The following is a 19285-nucleotide window of genomic DNA, read 5'->3' as shown; positions in this document are numbered from 1 at the left end:
AAATGTTATTTATCGTAGTGTTAATTACCCCACCATTAGGGTGGAAGTGGAACTAAGTTAACTTTCTTCTTAGAAGAGAGAGATTAATTAATTCCATTTGAGAGATTAAATTAAAAAAAACTAAGCAATCTAGACCTCCGGAGGAGCGAAGCTGGAAGGGGCATTCACTCCTACATTTTCATCACAAGAGAAAATAGGGTTAAAATATCCTAAAACATACCAAAAATCACCTCCAAAACTTACACTACAAAAATACACATCAACTCACATTGTTCTCCTTAGCACACTTGAAATAAACATTAACTACGAAATAAATAATAGTGTCAGAAGTGTTGGGTCATCACGAGGAGCATCTACATTGGATCAAGAGTAACATGCAATTGAGAGAGACATAAGATATTCACTCAAAACCTTAAGGTGATAAATGTATAGGTTCTCTCACTTATAAAGTATTCAACCTTCACTTTTTAAAATAATGTGCGACTTCTAATTCACACTTAAACACAACAAAAAGTGTCTCGTTCGCTTCAAACCAAACATCATTGAAATTATCTACCCGCTTCTTCTTAATTTCAAGACATTTGATAAAACCAAATCTAAATTCCAAAAAATTTTAGGAACAAAAACCTCATAAATTTTACCAAACTTGGAGAAGCGCCAACGACAGTGACGGAATAGAACCATCATAAGGAGTGTAGAAAAGAGCCAAAAACCAGAGCAGAGGATAATAACTGACCAAGAATTTTTCAAGAATTAAGAACCAAATGCTTTAATGCAATGCATGAGAGTGTTTAATGTTATACTTAAAGATGAACAAATGTGTGTGTGTGGAGATTGAGATGCCAATCTAAATGTGTGCATGAGATACGAGCTTGGATCCAAAGTTTGCATGAACTAGGATCCCAGCATAAAAGGAAAAAAATGCATGTTACCTTAATGCATGAGATGACATGTATTGTCTCTTGAAATCCCAATTACTTAGAACAAACAATTACATATGCAATCACATAATCATTTAATACACAATAGAGAAATGAACTTATAACATAAAGAAATAAAAACAAAAAACCATTAAATTGTGTAAAATATAACAAAATTACATTAGGCTACTTCTTTAACCATCACTATAACAACTCTTAAAACACATAAAGTTCAGCTAATTCTTCCAAAGATTCAGAACCAAACTTAGGATCTGCATTTTCTAGCATCCATAATAAATGATCAAACAAAACAACTTCACAATTAACAACCAAAACATTTTCATCATCATCACTATTATCCTTTTGCTTATTCTTGTTGATCAAAGCATCAAGAAGAGGATGGTTTATATACTTTGAACTTATCACATACCGTTTCCTCGAGCTTCCAACAAATATAGTTTCACAATTTTCATCTTGTTCCATGCCATGTCTTGCACATAAATCTTCTCTATTTGATTTTGATCTTAAGCTACTATATGACGATGATCTTCCTAATTGTTTTGACAAACTCTTGCACTTTCTTAGTAATAGATTGATCTTCTTCATACCTTTTTCTTTCTATAGATGGGAAATTTGATTCAGATTAAGAGGAAATGAGAGAAAGAGAAAGGGTTAATTGATTTGGAAAAATTAATGAATGTACAAAAAGTTATGAAGAAACAGCCTTAAAATACACTCCAAAGTGAGTAAAAATTATATATAAAAAATATATAAATACACTCCTAAAAAATAAAATAAAAATTATTATAATATCCATATGCCATAAAATTCAAAATATATGATAAAAATAATTGAGTTGGAAATACTAATTAATTATTTTAAAATTGAAATTATAAATTATTTTAAATTATATATAATAAACAATATTTTAAAATTGAAAGAATAAATTATTTTTAAATAGAATTTATTTTTGTAAATAGGTTAATAATATGGAGAGAGGAGTAGTTATGAAGATATTTGTGAGAGAAGTTGGTGTAAAGTCATCATTTTCCGGTACTATAATAGAAGTGTTGGGTCAATTTATAAACCAAACACTTTTAGTGACACAAGCAAGTCATCTTTTTAGTTAGTAACAAATTTTAAGGTATTGAAGAAGTTTATAACTTGCACAATCACAACAAACAGATAGACACAGCACAACCAAAGCTCTTGTCATTAATATGATTAAAATGTTACAATATGGTTTTGTCTTTTTAAACTTTTCGCAACACTTTGATTACAATATTCCAAGAACCTAGTCTTTTATCTCATGATGCAAGGAACCTAGTTTTTGACTTGCTTTCTACAACGTACAAACTAACATGACCCTTGCATGATAAGCCTAATAAACTCAAGATAACATTTTAGATAAGAACTAGAAGAGTCGATATACATAGATGGTTTCATCAGAAATAGAAAAATAGGGTTTCTCAATTATATTAGACAAACATGTGCCATGAGGTTGATGCCCCCCCACCACAAAGACATGGAACTTTGACTAGATGCTTCGTCTTATGTGGATATGATGCTCAAAGATGTGCACGTAAGTATATGTATATGTCCCCTAAACATCTCTCACTTTTAGATTCATTCTATCTATTTCTCATAAAAGGTTGAAGATGTCACTCAATGTAAATAGATATATATTCTAAGGATGAGAATGATCAAAAGTGAATGATTTAACAAACAAAAAACAATTAGTTATTTATAAAGCGTAAGTTTTGCCAACAAAACTAATGTTTTTATCCTCTTTTCTTATATGTTATTATTTGTTCCTCCTTTTATCCATTTTTTAAACACTAATAGTTTTTTTTCTTTAAAAGTAGGCCAAAAGCACTTGGTATAAAATCAAAATAGGTTCAACACGAGAATTATACCTGACATCCATTTTATTAAATTTGTTGAATTTTTTATTTAAATAATTCATTTTTTTAAAAAAATTCACAAAATAACTCGAAGAATTATTGTCAGATGAATTAGCGTTTGTTCTTTAAATTAAAGAGTTGGTGTCAATTGGATTGGCTTATCCACCTAGTGCTGTCAATCCAATTGACGCCTATGTGTTAGGTTTAAGAGGAGGCGCCAATTGATCTGACACTTATGTGTGTTGTGTAAAAAATTTTAAAAAACAATGTACATTTTATATAAAAGTTGAAATCGGATCAATTGATATTAATATTAATATGTGTTTACGTATGAATACCAAAAAGACTAATGTCAGTGACCGGTATGACCTAACCGACCTGTAACAACCCAATTTTAGTATTTATTTATTATACTATTATTATTATATTTTATTTTAATTATGTGGAGTGTTAATTAATTAATTGGTTGTTAGGTAGTATAATAATTGATTATATTAATTAATTTTGATGTGTTAATTAATTATTTAGTTGATATGAGATATAATTAAATAATTGTATTAATTAACTTAATGTATTTGTGGGGTTAGTTTAATTTAATTGAACTAATTAGAGATATTTAAATATTAGGTCTTATTGGGCCTATTAATTAAATTAGAAGTATCATGCTTTAAGTCCAAATATAATACTAGTATATAAGAGGGGAGGAGAGTGAGAATTATGATTCATTTGATCATTTGAAGGCAATAGAGAAAGAGGAGAGGAAAAGTAAAGAGAAGAGCTAGGGTTTCCAGAAAATTGAAGAGGTAAGAGGGAATCCTTATTATTATGGGTTAGTATGATTGGGTCAATGGGTAGAAAATAGAATGGAGGAACCCTTAATCTCCTTAGGGTTTAGTGTTTTGATTAATAATTTTGAATTTGGATGCTAGGTTGATTATTATATGATGATGATATGATGAATTTCATGTGTCTTACATGTGTGTAGTTTTCTGTTTTGATGATTAAACTTATATTCACGATTGTTGCAATTTCGAAGGTTTTAGGTATAATCCTAAAGTTGTGATTAAATTATTTAATTGGGTTAAAAACTGTAAATTAATTTTATATAATTATAGTATTACATGGGTTGTAATTTTTTGAGTGTTTGACTTTTTACGGAATCGAAATCGGAGGTTCGAAAGACCTCCAACGATGAAAAACGCAGAAAATTCTGCATTCTGTCTGTCGCAATCGCGAGCCCTTTTTTATGTTTTATTGTCGAAATCGTTTTGGTCATAACTTTTGATCCGTAAGTCCAAATTGAGTGACGTTTGAAGCGTTGGATAGATGAAATAGGAGGCTATAACTTTGTTTCATGAATAAAATAAGTTTGAAGATTATTTCATAGATGTTTTTGGGGTTGAAGAAGATGAAAATTATGTTGGAAAATTTAGAAAACAACAACTTTTTAGTAACGCCTTCGTGCACGATTTTATTCATAACTTTCAACTCGTGAATCATTTTGGGTTGGGGTTTAAAGCATTAGAAAGGTGACTCTAATAGATATTATGTGAATGGTGTATTTGTTATGAATGTGTATATGTACCATTGATGGATTGTGAATGATATATTGTTATGAATGTGTATATGTACCATTGGTGGATTGTGAATGATATATTGTTATGAATGTGTGTATGTACCATTGATGGATTGTGAATGATACATTGTTATGAATATGTATATGTACCATTGGTGGATTATGAATGATACATTGTTATGAATGTGTATATGTACCATTGGTGGATTGTGAATGATATATTGTTATGAATGTGTATATGTACCATTGGTGGATTGTGAATGATATATTGTTATGAATGTGTTTATGTACCATTGGTGGATTGTGAATGATATATTGTTATGAATGTGTATATGTACCATTGGTGGATTGTGAATGATATATTGTTATGAATGTGTATATGTACCATTGGTGGATAATTCATAGAGTTGAATTATGGTGATATGTGGAATGTTAAGATGGTAGAGATGATCTTAATTGCATATGTATTGGTATTTATACATTCATTCATGGCATGCATGGTCGGCTTCATAGTGGAAGCGGTGAAACTGTGGGTTCACATGGTAGCACACGTTGATCCTTAATTGGAAATAGGCGTGGTAGATAGACGTTGATCTTTAATTGGAAATAGGCGTAGCAGACGTTGATCCTTAATTGGAAATAGACGTGGTGGCTTGGATTCTAGATGTTGAATCGGAAAGCGGTGGAACGTTGGGTCCATATAGACGTTGATCCTTAATTGGAAATAGGCGTAGCGGACGTTGATCCTTAATTGGAAATAGACGTGGTGACTTGGATTCTAGATGTTGAATCAGAAAGCGGTGGAACGTTGGGTCCATATAGACGTTGATCCTTAATTGGAAATAGGCGTAGCAGACTGTAAGACCCCAATTTTGGCCCTAAGATCCCTCATGGCCCATATCATATCATACCATGGCCTCAAGGATCATTGCATGCCCTAGTTTCCCTCCTAGTGGGTAGATTGCTTTGTGAGTGTGGTTCTTGATCACCAAGCATGCTTTGCATTTGCATATCTTTGCTTTTCATATGTTTACTAACCAAAAAGTACAAAAATATTGTCAGTCTAACCTTGTTGCTTGCAGATGAAGCAATTAGGTCAAAGACAGTCAACAGTCAGTCAAAGCAATGGATGGTGGCCATTCCTGCAGAATTTGGGCACCATGATCAATAATCAAAAGTTCATACATCTTGGGACATCATTTGAAGTCAAGTTCTCAAGGAATTAGGGTTTGGAATTCATCAGAAGTGGTCCAGTCATCCAAAACCCTAGAAAAGTCAAACTTGGTCAACTGTGGATTTAATCAGTGATTTGATGCATAGAATTGATTTGAAGGAGCTCATTCATGCTTGTATAAGCCTCATCTATCATGTCAAACCTCATCATGGAAGAAAATCAAGTCAAACAGAAAATTTCCCAAAATAGAAAGTGGACCTGTAATTTCAACTGCCAAAAATGGAAACTTCTTGATCCTCAACTTACATCATGATACAAGCTTCAAATGAATTTTTGCCCAACATGAAAGTTGAAGATCTTGTTCTCCCATTTTCAAAAAGTCCAAGAACTCTCAAATCCCATGTGTGGTTGTCAAGATATGATCAATTCAATTTCAAAAATTTGTGAACTTCAAAGAGCCATAACTCATGAACCATAAGGCCAAATTTGGTGGGGTTTTTTCCTACAAACCACATTTTTCCTCCTCTTTCCAAAAATATAAATTTCATCCTCCAAAACCTTGCCAATCAAAATGGCACTTTTTGACCTATTTCATTTAAAAATCAAGTTTGACCAACCATTGACTTTTTGATTTATTGACTTTTTCTCACTTTGGCCAATTGGGATTTGTTTCATATGGTATTTGCAACATGTTCCAAGTCCAATTCATGCTCATGCCATTACCATACCATCATTTTGGCCAAAGGTACAAATTTGGTATTTTTTGCAAATGGAAGCATAAGAGCAAAACAAGGACAGCAATTCATGAGCAACATAAAACAGCAGAAGTTTTGGTCTGTTTGCAGCCTGTTTTGAGGCCCATTCGTGGCAGATACACCCTCCATATTCACTTATGTGCAAGATTAGCAAAATGCATTTTGGTTCCATTTGAGCTAATCCAACTTAACACTTCTTAAACCAACTTTAAACAGACATATTTAAGTTCATTTCTGACATTTTTGCAACCCTAGAATCACAGCCTCCATACAGAAAAAACTTGCATTCTCTCTCAATCAACATCTTCACATTTTGCAAATTTCTGCCAAATCCTTAAAAGAACTCGAGTAACCTTTGGTTCCTTCATCATCTAGCCCACATTTGGGAGTCCTTTGAAGCATCATTTACCAACTGAAAGTGCAGCTCGAGCTCTGTTTCTTCAAGATCACTTCCATGGCAAAACACGATTTGGACATTTTCATGCATAGCTGAGCAAAAGGGCATCAAGCATCCATCATTATACACCATTGTCTTCATCTGTTTCGAGCTGTATCACACAAACAACCATGGTTCAACACTTTTCTTCAAAATCAAGTAAGTAATCGACCTCCACCATTTGCCAAATCGTGCTATGTTTATGAAAGGTCTTTGCATGCTGATTCTAATATGCTATGCCTTGCTTGAAATGGTTGTGTTATGATGGAGAAATCTGAATTTACATTTGTGTGTTCAAAATTATTTTCCATCGATTTGCTCATATGTTGTTGATTCAATGAAAACCACTGTTGGATTTATGTTGCTTGATGTTTATTGATGCTATTAGTATGGTTGATTTTGATTCTGGGCATTTTGAATTTTTGAGCTGCATGAAGGTGATGAACATATGCCCTGCTGTTTTGAACCCTAAATGGTTTTCCAGCAAATCTACATGAATTATGTTTGGGTTTATTGGTTGTCTGTTGTTGCATGATTATTATTGTCTCACTGCCATGATGATTGGAATGTCGATTGATGATGAAACATGATGATGATGAATGCCCTGCTGCTGTTTCTAAAACCCTAGAACTCTGCCCAGAAATTCCCATGATTGTTTTGGTTTGTTGTTCATGTTGTGGTTGCATGAAGGAAATGCTGTTTGCTATGCTGTGTGATTAATGTTATTCGAATTTGTTTGATGATGATGAACATGAGTGTGAACCATGCTGTTAAACCAAGTGCATAAACCCTAGCCTTTGTTTTTCCAGAACCTTGAAGCTTCATTGGCCCGTGTACTGTTTCATTGGGCAACAGCCAATCACAACATTTCGTTGTGTGAACCAAAACGCAGTGTTTAGATAAGTGACTGCAGGAATTACCAAAATGCCATGCGCTGACCACATGTTTGACTTGTTTGCCATGCTATATATTCATGTTTGATACAAATTGTTACACAACTTCAAAAATTCATTTCTCCTTCATTTGAACTCCAAAAATCATGAGATTTTTTCCATTATCTTCACAAGAATGTCCTCTATTTTATCATGATTTTTAATCATTTTTTGTGTGGCTGAATTTTAAATGGTATGAGTTTTCTTGTCATGTATGCTCATTTGATACCTTTGGCCAAAACCTTTGTGAAATGATGAGAATGTATCCAATGCCCCTGAATTGTTTTGTGGTGAAACTAGACTCATTCATCTTTGTTTTGATGTAGAGTTTGTGCATTTATCATTTGTGGTTTGCCAGATATGAATTTTTGAACTAGGGTGTGACAATTTGTGTCACACCAATGATGTGCATTTTCTTGATTTTTGTTCACATACTTCCTGGCCTCCAAATGATCCAATTTTTTGCATGAATGATCTCTTACATGTTTAGTTTGTGTGTGATTTTTCTTGGATTTAATCATGCTGTTTCCAATTTGTTTGAGAATTTTCTTCCCTGCCTAGTCAATGGTTGACTTTATGTGATACATGTTGCCAAATCCTTTGTGAAATTCTCATATCTTATTGTATGACCATGAAATTTCATATGTGATAACTAGACATCTTGAGCTTTGCATTGGTGTTAATCTCATTCATTTCTCATCTGTTTTCAATTCGATATGATTTTTTGAAGTTGACCCATGTTTGTTGACCTTCATTGTGCATGCTTGAATTTGGTTTGACTTCTTGATTTTAATTGAATGCCTTCCTCTCATCCAAATGCAATGAAATTTGACATGCTTATCATGCTAGATGTTAGGATTGAGTGTGATTTATTTGATGATTTTTGAAATTGTTTAAGTTGACTTTTGATGCAAGTCATTCTGTTGACTTCTTTGAGCTTGCATTTGCCTTACTTTGACTTCAAATGTTCATGAAATGATAATGATGCATGATTTGATTGTGAATCCAATTGAGGTAGCTTCTTAAATGATTGAACATGAATTTGGTTGACTTTTCCTTGCTGTTTTGACTTTTTCTTTCATCTTTGACCCTAGGCTAGTCCTAGTGGTCTTTTGAGCTTACAATTGAGTTAATGTTTCAGGTTAAGCACCAATGCCTCAAAGATCATTCAAATTTGATTGAGTTGGATTATATATATCATGTGCTAACCCTTGTTTTGTAGGTGTGACTCATATAGTTGAGTCTTGTGCTTTGCACATTGGTCCCTCTGTGGTTGACTTTTGTTTATCCTTTCCTTTTGTTTTAAACTGTTGAGCTGTTTACTAATTGGTTTGACTTTTTCAGGTACTTTAGTTGCTTAAGTTCTTTGAACTTGCTTGCTTTGCTATTTAGCATTTGCTTTGAGGTATAATTACTTCTTCTTCATGTAGTCTGGAGACCCGGTCTGTTATTTGACCGGGCAAACTGTCTGAAGTCCTCCTTAAGAGGCAATGCTTGTGTATGTTTAAAATTGTCCCAAGCAGGAAAAGTCCTTCAAGTAAGGCAATTGGTAGATCAAAGGGATAAGTAGCCTATCCCCTACTATTCAGTGAGTCCTCTCCTTGCTCCCATTACATGGTTGAAGCATTGAGATAAAAACCCAAGATCAATCGAGTCAATAATGTGGAAAGAGCTCCATCTTTCTGAGCTCCCACACTTTCTTTGATGCTCTCCCTGATTAGGGATAGAAGCAATGAGGCACACCCCTCATCTCCTTTTCATCTGCTTCACCTTAGCCTCTCAATGGCAAGGTTAAGAGCAACTTTTTACCCTATTCCAGTTGGCCTCAGTGCCTAACCCTCTTGTATGAGCCCCCTTTGTTTGGCTATAGAGTGTGCTGTTTGATCTTCATTGATTGATTGATTGCTTCATATGCACATGTTTGCTTGTATGTTATGCATTTATCATCATAAATTGCCATTAGTGCATGATCATATCATTTGTCTGTGTGACTTTTATTATTGTTGTTTGCCCATTGAGGACAATTGTAAGTCCATTGCTTTGGCATTTGCTCCTATGATATGGAAGGATAGAGTGTAAGACCTCATTGGTCACTCATATCTTCTGTTGCCTTGTTTGTTTGTATGTGAGGATACAGTTATAAGTCCCTGTAAGTTGGCATCTGTTATCCTGTGATCACAATTTGGTTTGTTTGTTTATGTGAGGTTGCAGTTATAAGTCCCTGTAAGTTGGCATCTGCTTTCCTGTGATCATAAGTTTGTTTTATCTGTTTGTATGAGAGGTTGCAATTATAAGTCCCTGTAAGTTGGCATTTGCATTCCTGTGATCATATTGTTGTTTTTGTTCTTGTATGTGAGGATCCATTGTAAGTCCCTGTAACGTGGCATTGGTTTTCCTATGATCATATGTGGAGTTAACCTAAGTCCAGACAGATTGGCAGTTAACTTCCATTTCTCATCTTTGTTTTTCTTTTGAGGAGATTGGTGTAAGTCCATTGAGTGGCTTCTGATATCCTGTTCTGTTTTAGGAGACTGGTGTAAATCCATCTATTGGTATCCAGTATCCGCTTTTATTTCTTTGCCTGTGGAGATTAGTATAAGACCATTGAGTGGCTTCTGATATCCCGTTTTGTTTTAGGAGATTGGTATAAGACCATTGATTGGCATCCGGTATCCGTCTTTCTTATTTTGTTTGTTTGTTATTGCTTATTTCCATTCCAAAGGATACACTTGAATCATCCGCTATATGATTTCAAGAAGTGAACCTTCTAAGAAGTTTTACTTTCCATCTTTATCCATTCATCATTCATTATGTCCTAAACCTTTTCACACATTAGTTTTCAAACTTGACATAGTTATTGTGCAAACATCTTCATGCTTTTCTAACTAAAAACCTGGACTCAAGTCCTTGACTTTTTTTTCAAACTTCATTTCATAATACTTCTTTGAATCAATCTTAATCATACTTTGACTCCATTTTCATAATCATAATCAGTAACTTCACTCATTCACTTGTTTTGGCTTTGTCCATTGTTAATGTTTTCATACATGAGCTATAGGTTTGATTTATCTTAGTGGTTGATGTTAATCTCACCTTCTGTCTTTAGTGATTGAATTGTAAGTCTTCCTTGCCTATTATAGGGTTAACCCCTCCCTGGCAAGTTGAAGCTGTTCTCACATGGTGGACGTTGTTGTTTGTATAAGGTTGAGTTTTCTCCCGTGGATAACGTAAGACCTGGGGTTTGTGTTTAAAATTGAACCCAACTCACTTTTTGGAAATCTTTTAGCCGAACTACGGCGTTTTGATCCTTACCTTTGATGGAAGGTACGTAGGCAGCGGGTTCATCCGTTCAAACCCAATAACCCAATAAAAAATGTATATTCTTTTCTCATCATCCCAATCATGTTTGCACAATCTTTATGTCATAACAAATAACAATCTTATACAACAAGTGTGAAAAGGGCTCCCTAGGAGTACCTAGGACGTAGTGGGTGCCTAACACCTTCCCATTGCGTAATTTACCCCTTACCCAGAATCTCTGATCTTTTTATTAGTTTTCTACGTGTAAAACTTCTTAGGCTTTTGTTCGCTTTTTAGCCAGTCCTTTGGATAAATAAAAGTGCGGTGGCGACTCGAAATTTCAATGTATCTCTAGCTTATGATTTAATCGATAGATCATATAGCGACGAATACACCGCTACAGAAAAGTGGCGACTCTGCTGGGGAGTAATCGATCCTTGGTGGTATTGCCTACTTTTCACCCTTGTTGTGCTATATTGTTATTTGTTATTTGACATATTTTTGTACAATTTGGGATCACTGTATTGATTGTAATGTGTGAATTGCTTGATATACAATTGCTGTTTGCTTTGGTGATCTGTGAGATGAGTTCTATACCCGAACTCGAGTGCTCTCTAGGATATGAGAATGGCATAGTCTCGTCGACTGGTGTGGAGTAGTCCTTAGCCAGTTGACTTGCGAGTCCATTCACTTGGTGGAGGTCATGTTGAACTAATAATGTCACACAAGTTATTTGTGGTTAGGCATTATTCTTTCAATCATGTGCCGCAGAAGCCAAGGACCTTAGTTTACCAAACCCATCTTGGCCTATTTTTAGGACCGTAGTGCGGAGGTCGTTCAGATGTCAGTTCTGATACGATTGTCACGCGATACTACACTCATAAGAGTTTCTCTTGAGAATATTCTTGGAATACGAGTATTCGTTCCTCCGATAATATTCGAAAGATGGAACGATGATTATGGGAACCGCTGATAGAACATGTCTGGCAGGTTTAAACCCTAGTACACTCCCTTTGGGTGGTTCTTAATCGAAACCCCATGCTCGTGACTCTCAACAAACCCGTGATTCGTGGTTGAGTCGTTCAAACATTGTTAATATCAATGGATCCCGGATCAGGTGTAAAACCTAAAATCCATCAAAGCGGCTGGTTGATATTAAGAATGTCTGAACCGGTTCATGTACCGTTAATATCAATGGAACTTGGGTGTCGATAAGGTGAAAACCTAAATCCACCAAAATGGATGATTGATATTAGGGATACATAGAGCTTTCCCACGACCTTTGTTTGGTGTGCTTTGCTTGATCCTTGAGTGTGTTTGTTGCATTCATGCATTCACGCATTCATCCGCATTCATGTCATCAAAGAGAAAATTTTCAAGGAACTTAAAGGGTTTATTTGCAAAATTTTCAGACATGGAAAGACCGAAAAGGCATACAAAGAAGTACAGCTTTAAGCAGCCCGATGTAAAAGAGTTGAGGAATCTGACATCGTATGTATTAGATCCCTTGGGTTTCAAAGCTCGCTATGGGAAGCTTCTACCTCTGCTCACCACTCAGGTTGACGAAGGATTGATGAGTACCTTGGCTCAGTTCTATGATCCTTTGCATCACTGCTTCTTATTTCCGGATTTCCAGCTATTGCCAACCTTGGAGGAGTATTCTCACCTTATTGGGATTCCGATTCTGGATCAAGTGCCGTTCAGTGGCCTAGAGAGTATTCCATCTGCTCGAGAGATTTCTAGCTTGTTGCATATAGATGAGGATCTGATTAGAGCTAATCTGACTACCAAAGGCGGAATTCAAGGTTTTCCTTCCGAGTTCCTCATTGCCCAAGCTACCTTTTATGGGAAGGCCATGAGTGAGGATGCCTTTGAGGCTCTGTTTGTTCTGCTCATCTATGGATTGGTGCTATTTCCCAACTTCGACAAGTTCGTGGACATGAACGCCATTAGGATCTTCTCAGTCCTTAATCCAGTTCCGACCTTGTTGGGTGATGCGTATGTCTCAATGCATTTGAGGAATATGAAGAATGGAGGAGTCATTGTCTGCTGTTTGCCCCTACTGTACAAGTGGTTTATTTCGCACTTGCCGCAGACAGTTGCTTTCAAGGAGAACAAGGGATGTCTACGGTGGTCTCAGAGACTCATGTCTCTCACCAATGATGATATCACCTGGTATGATCGTGTGTATGATACCGTTCAGATCATTAATTCTTGTGGTGAATTCCCCAATGTGCCTCTTCTTGGTACATGTGGTGGGATCAGCTACAACCCTACGCTTGCACGACGTCAGCTTGGGTTCCCCCTAAAGGATAAACCCCATAACATTCTGTTAGAAGGTGTATTCTTTCAGGAGGGTAAAGATCCCCAAGGCCTGAAAGCCAGATTTGTCCGCGCTTGGCGCAATATCCGTAAGAAAGGTAGGAATGAGTTGGGTCCAAAGAACTGCATTGCTTTGGGGCCATACACCTCTTGGGTCAGACAGAGGGCTGCTACCTACCTGATGCCGTATGATCATCCAAGACCTACACTGTTGGATGTGGCTGGGCATTCAACCCTCCCTACCCAACATGTAGAGGAGTTGAGAGAAGAAGACCTTTCGCGTGCTTGGATCCGTGAAAGAGAGGAATTGCTGCAGCAGCTCAAGGAGAAGGATGCTATGATTGAATTTCTCGAGCACCGAGTGATCGATGATCCGAACGACACTTGGACTTCTCTGCTTCCTCAGTCTTCCAAATTCTGGAAAAGGAAGTATGATCGACTTGCTAAAGAGAAAGCTGATATGGAAGCTGCCTATGAGAGAGAGATCAAGAAGTTGTGCACTTCTCGTCTTCCAGCATCCCGAGCTAATAGGGATCCATAGGATGTCATTTACCTTTTCTCTTTGTAATGAATCAAAAAATGCTGTATTTCTTTGTCTTGATATTTTGAATGAAATATTTTCCATGAGCAATTAAAATGTTTAAATATTCAAAATATTGCAAACAACACCCTAAGGGTTCCTTGAAAACAAAGCATTTGCACAAGCATTTCATGCATCATTCTTGCATAAACAGGTACCCATTTTTTCTGGTCTTCTGGTTCTAACATCTGCTCTTCATTTATTTTGAAGACAAGCTGACTCACCGGTATTATACAAGAGTCAACTCTGCCAGAATCATGGAGCAGTTGGAGCAAGAGAACCAAAGTCTGAGAGATGAGATCGCCAGACTTGGCGCTTTAATGGAGCAACTTCTTGCTGCCCAGAATCAGCCTGCCCAACAGCCAGCAACTCCGGTTCAGCGGACGGTTATATCCGAAGTGGCTACATCAACGGTGCCTGTTAGTGCCCATCAGCCTAATGCTATGCCTCCCGGTTTTCCTTGGGGGATGCCTCCAGGCTTCATGCCTGATCTGCCAGCTCCTACCTTTGCTCAAATGCCGGCATCTAGCCCGGTCCCTATTCCCGTTCCTCCTGTCGTGCATACCATGCCTAGGGTAGACGACACCATCTATCACTCTGAGGCGTCTGAGGGCTCAGATGTTCATGAAAAGATGGATGCTATGAACGATCAATTCCTCGAGCTGAGAAAGGAATTGAGGACTCTTCGAGGCAAAGATCTCTTCGGCAAGTCTGCAGCCGAACTTTGTCTAGTTCCCGGTGTGAAAATACCGATCAAGTTCAAGGTCCCAGACTTTGAAAAATATAAGGGGAACACCTGTCCACTTGCTCACCTGGTCATGTACGCCAGGAAGATGTCAACACAAACTGATAATGATCAACTCTTGATCCATTATTTTCAAGACAGTTTGTCTGGTGCCGCGCTCAGATGGTACATGAGCCTGGACAGCGTCAACATCCGGTCTTTCAACGATCTTGGCGAAGCTTTCGTCAAGCAATACAAGTACAATGTTGATATGGCGCCTGACCGAGATCAACTCAGGTCCATGTCTCAGAAAGACAAGGAATCGTTCAAGGAGTACGCCCAGAGATGGCGTGAGCTGGCAGCTCAAATCACTCCACCATTGGAAGAGAAAGAGATGACCAAGATTTTTCTGAAGACTCTTGGTTCATTTTATTATGAACGGATGGTGGCAAGCGCTCCCTCTGATTTCACCGAGATGGTGAACATGGGGATGCGTCTTGAAGAAGGTGTCCGTGAAGGACGGCTAGCTAAAGATGATGGTTCTTCCTCTAAACGATATGGAGCGTTTAAGAGGAAAGAAGGTGAAGCGCATGCTGTGCAGTCTCAGCCAAAGCATCGAAGACCCTCTGTTCAGAGGAAGCCTGCACATCGTGCCGGACATCAGCACCAGGTGGCTCATGTAGCGCCTGTATTCAAAGATAACGCGCCGCAGTATCAACCTCAACAGTATCAGCATCAACAACAATATCAGCAACCCCAGTATCAACAACAATCTCGTCCACAGCAACAGGCTTACCAGCCTCGTGGGAGTACGAGTAATCAAGCAAACATGGGTTATGAAAGGAAGAAGATCAGCTTTGATCCGATTCCTATGTCGTATGCGGAGTTATATCCCTCTCTGATAGAGCGGAAGTTGGTTTCTCCGAGAGATCCTCCGGCTATACCGGTCAACCCTCAGTGGTGGTATAAGCCAGACCTACACTGTGTCTATAACTCTGGCGCTCCGGGCCATGACATTGAAAATTGTTTCCAGCTGAAGACTAAGGTGCAAGACCTTATGAGAAGCGGAATTCTGAGTTTTGAAGACTCAATCCGAACGTCACCAGGAACCCATTGCCTTCGCATGGGAAATCTGTGAACATGATCCAGGAGGACCTTGGGAAGTACAAGGTTAAGTACGTCAGCCACATCCGGCAGTCGTTGGTTGATTTACATAGAATGCTGTGTCAGCACAGTTATTTGGAGCATAACCACGACAAGTGTCGCGTCTGCTCGGTCAATCGCTTGGGTTGCGACCAGGTTCGCCAAGAACTTCAGAAGATGTTGAATGAAGGTACCATTGAGATTCTCCAGAATCGCAATGTTGATACAGTTGAACCTGAGGTGAATGTCATCTCGCCAGTGTTCAAGCTACCAGAGCCCGTTGTTATTCGCTATAATAGCAACAAGCCTAAGGCTTCACCTTCTTTGATTATCAAACCAGCTGGCCCTGTGCCTTATACATCTGATCGAGCTGTGCCATTCCGGTACAATCCTGTTGCTGTCCAGGATGGGGTCGAAACGCCGTTGCCTTCCACTTCCGTAACTACTATTGCTGATGTTAGTGGGTTGACCCGAAGCGGTCGTGTGTTTTCCGCACCTGCCAAAGCTCCTGTTGTTTCTTCTGAATCTGTTGAACGTCCGGTTGGGACAGCTGCCAAAGTTCAGAACCCGGCACTTGATGTTGCCAAACCCTCCTCATCCGTACAAAAGGCTCATATTTCTTCAGTTGGCCCGAGTGGCATTGTTGATGAAGAATCTGATGAGATGCTGAGGCTTATCAGAAAGAGTGAGTACAATATTGTAGACCAGCTTCTGCACACGCCCTCCAAGATTTCCATTCTTTCTTTGTTGCTGAATTCAGAACCCCATAGGGAGTCTCTGCAGAAAGTCTTGGACCTGGCGTATGTTGATCATGACGTCACCCTTGAACAATTTGATAGCATTGTTGCAAACATTACCGCTTGCAACACCTTGAGCTTTTGTGACGCTGATCTCCCTGAGGAGGGAAGAGACCACAACATGGCTTTACACATCTCTATGAATTGCAAATCTGATGCAATGTCCAATGTGTTGGTGGACACTGGATCTTCTCTTAATGTATTGCCAAAATCCACACTCTCTCGTCTGTCATATCAAGGTCCTCCTATGAGGCAGAGTGGGGTTGTTGTAAAAGCATTTGATGGGTCGCGCAAGACCGTGATTGGGGAAGTTGATCTCCCAATCAAGATAGGACCAAGTGATTTCCAAGTTACTTTCCAAGTAATGGATATCCACCCATCTTACAGCTATCTCTTAGGCAGACCATGGATTCACGAGGCTGGCGCCGTGACATCCACCCTACACCAGAAGCTGAAGTTTGTGAAAAACAAGAAATTGGTTGTAGTAGGGGGAGAAAAGGCTCTCCTGGTCAGTAATCTGTATTCTTTCTCGTACATTGATGCTGAGGATGAAGTTGGAACTCAGTTCCAAGCTTTATCTATTGATAAACCAATCGAGAAGAAGTCTCCTTCATTCACTTCCTACCGAGATGCGAAGCTGGCCATTGAATGTGGTGCAGTTGCTGGATTAGGGAAAGTGCTTGAACTTGAAGACAATCGATCCCGGGCTGGCATTGGCTATGGTTCTGGGGCATACAATGAGCAAGGTTTGTTCACAAGTGGAGGATTCATCCATGCTGATCAACCTGCAGAAGAGGAAGCTGCTGCTATCATTGAAGAAGAAGATGCAGAAGACTTGAACAATTTTGTTATTCCTGGTGGTGTCTGCCACAATTGGGTCGTTGTGGATGTTCCTACAGTTATCCATAGATCAGAGTAATTGTTCATTTTGTTTAAAACCCTTCTCCCATGCCAAAAGGAGAAGTGATGACATTGTTGGCAAAGCATATATACAATGATATTTTCATTCAATTTTTGCATTGTTAAACATTTGTTTTTCCTTTGTTTTCACTTTTTGCTTTTCGTAATGAAATCAGTGATCACAAAAAACCATAAAAACAAAAACAAAAAGCAATAAAAGCAACATTTTTTCATCTGCATAATGATTTGTTTGTTTAAATGCTAAAGTTTTTCCTTAACCGAAATCATTATGCAGGTTGATCCTAAAACCCATTGAACATAATGATCCAACTGAAGGTGAGAAAAACAAGAAAGGGGGGGTTTGAATTGTTTGAAAAATAAGCGCTTTTCCAAAATGAAAATCACACAATGATTTTATACTGGTTCGCTTATAACACAAAGCTACTCCAGTCCACCCGGCCAAGGTGATTTCGCCTTCAACAAGGACTTAATCCACTAATCTTGAAAGATTACAAACAACACCTAAGAGAGAAGAAAATCTCTTAGTCTTCTCAAGTCTACAGACTACACAGAGTCACTTGAGGAAATCAAACAAATAAAAGATACAAGATATGTAATCTAAAGTGCTTCTAGGAAAGCAAGTATTACAAACTTAAGAACAGATTTTTCACTTAATAAGCAAAAGCTTAGTGAAATTCTTTGAGAGCAAAGATGATTTTCTTGAGCGTGAAATAATTCAGTATAGTTTTGGCTAGTTGATTTCTTGCTTACTGAAAGTTGATTTCTTCTCTATTTATATAGGAGTTGAAGTAGTGTTGAAATAGAGTTGAAGTAGAGTTGAATCTGGTGGATAATGAGATGTAATTACGCTATTCCATAAATAGCTTCTGCAGGAGACTTTTTCTTTTAGAAGTGACTACTTACCACAAGTAGTATCTTCTCTCTTGGAAGAGGAGATTAACGTCTCTTTCTAATTGAGGAAATCCATTTGCAGAACTTTAACTTGGCTTAAACGTTACTTCATCATGATTAACAAATCTGATTAGAGTCTTCGTGTATCTGGAGAATCTTGGGATCTGGCTTCTGATGTTATTTCTTGAGAGTTCAGATAGCGCTGATAAATTTCAGAGTTTACAGAAGGCATTTGTTCAGAGTCAGAGCTTCTAGACTTTACTTCATATTCAGATGCTTCTGATACTTTGCAGTTTTGTCCAGAGTCAGAGCTTCTTGAAACGAGATTCCACTTTAGATGCTTCTGATACTTGATAATTTGTATCTGATCTTGTTGTGCATCTGATGACATCATCAGATTTATTTCTTCTTTCTTTAGAACCTTGCACACTTAGAAACTTTTCGTTAGGGTGCCATTTTTGGTTTCATCCTTTGTTATCATCAAAATCAAGGAATCTGTTGTAGAACAATTTTTGTTCTTACAATCTCCCCCTTTTTGATGATGACAAAACAACTTAAAATAGCAGATGAAACATGAATAAAATAAGATCAGATAGACAAAAGCTCCCCCTGAGTTAGTGCTAGGGAGTTCAGAAGTTCTTACCAGAGCTTTCCAAGTAATGAGATTTCTGAAAACTTTCTGCAATTTCTTAAATTTAATGTTAGAGCTATTTAATCAGAGTTATTTTAATCAGAGCTATTTCTACAATTGTTGCAGAGTGCTTAAGGTTTTTAGACAATTTTCATCAGAGCTATTTAATGATTTCTCCCCCTTTGTCAGAATCAAAAAGACATAGAAAAATAAATAATTGAAGAGAAAAACAAAACATTGTATTAAAGTAGCAGAAATGAAAACCAAGAGAACACAAGA

The 19285-nt window shown here is 37.5% G+C and overlaps 1 protein-coding gene across 1 annotated transcript; it reads right to left on the bottom strand.

Moving 5' to 3' along the window:
- Positions 1–978: 978 nt before the first annotated feature.
- On the bottom strand, positions 979–1604 carry LOC127135489 (auxin-responsive protein SAUR78). The gene has a single exon (XM_051062179.1). It carries the CDS (start codon positions 1524–1526, stop codon positions 1137–1139), a length of 390 nt encoding a protein of 129 aa, XP_050918136.1. The 5' UTR covers positions 1527–1604; the 3' UTR covers positions 979–1136.
- Between the last annotated feature and the right edge of the window lie 17681 nt (positions 1605–19285).

The sequence above is a fragment of the Lathyrus oleraceus genome, chromosome 4, assembly GCF_024323335.1.
Source record: "Lathyrus oleraceus cultivar Zhongwan6 chromosome 4, CAAS_Psat_ZW6_1.0, whole genome shotgun sequence".
NCBI lineage: Eukaryota > Viridiplantae > Streptophyta > Magnoliopsida > Fabales > Fabaceae > Lathyrus > Lathyrus oleraceus.
This window is presented reverse-complemented; position numbering and strand designations above follow the sequence as displayed.

What these genes read in the sequence shown, in the direction of transcription:
- LOC127135489 (XM_051062179.1), bottom strand. Translation starts at nt 1,526, where the DNA reads ATGAAGAAGATCAATCTATTACTAAGAAAGTGCAAGAGTTTGTCAAAA.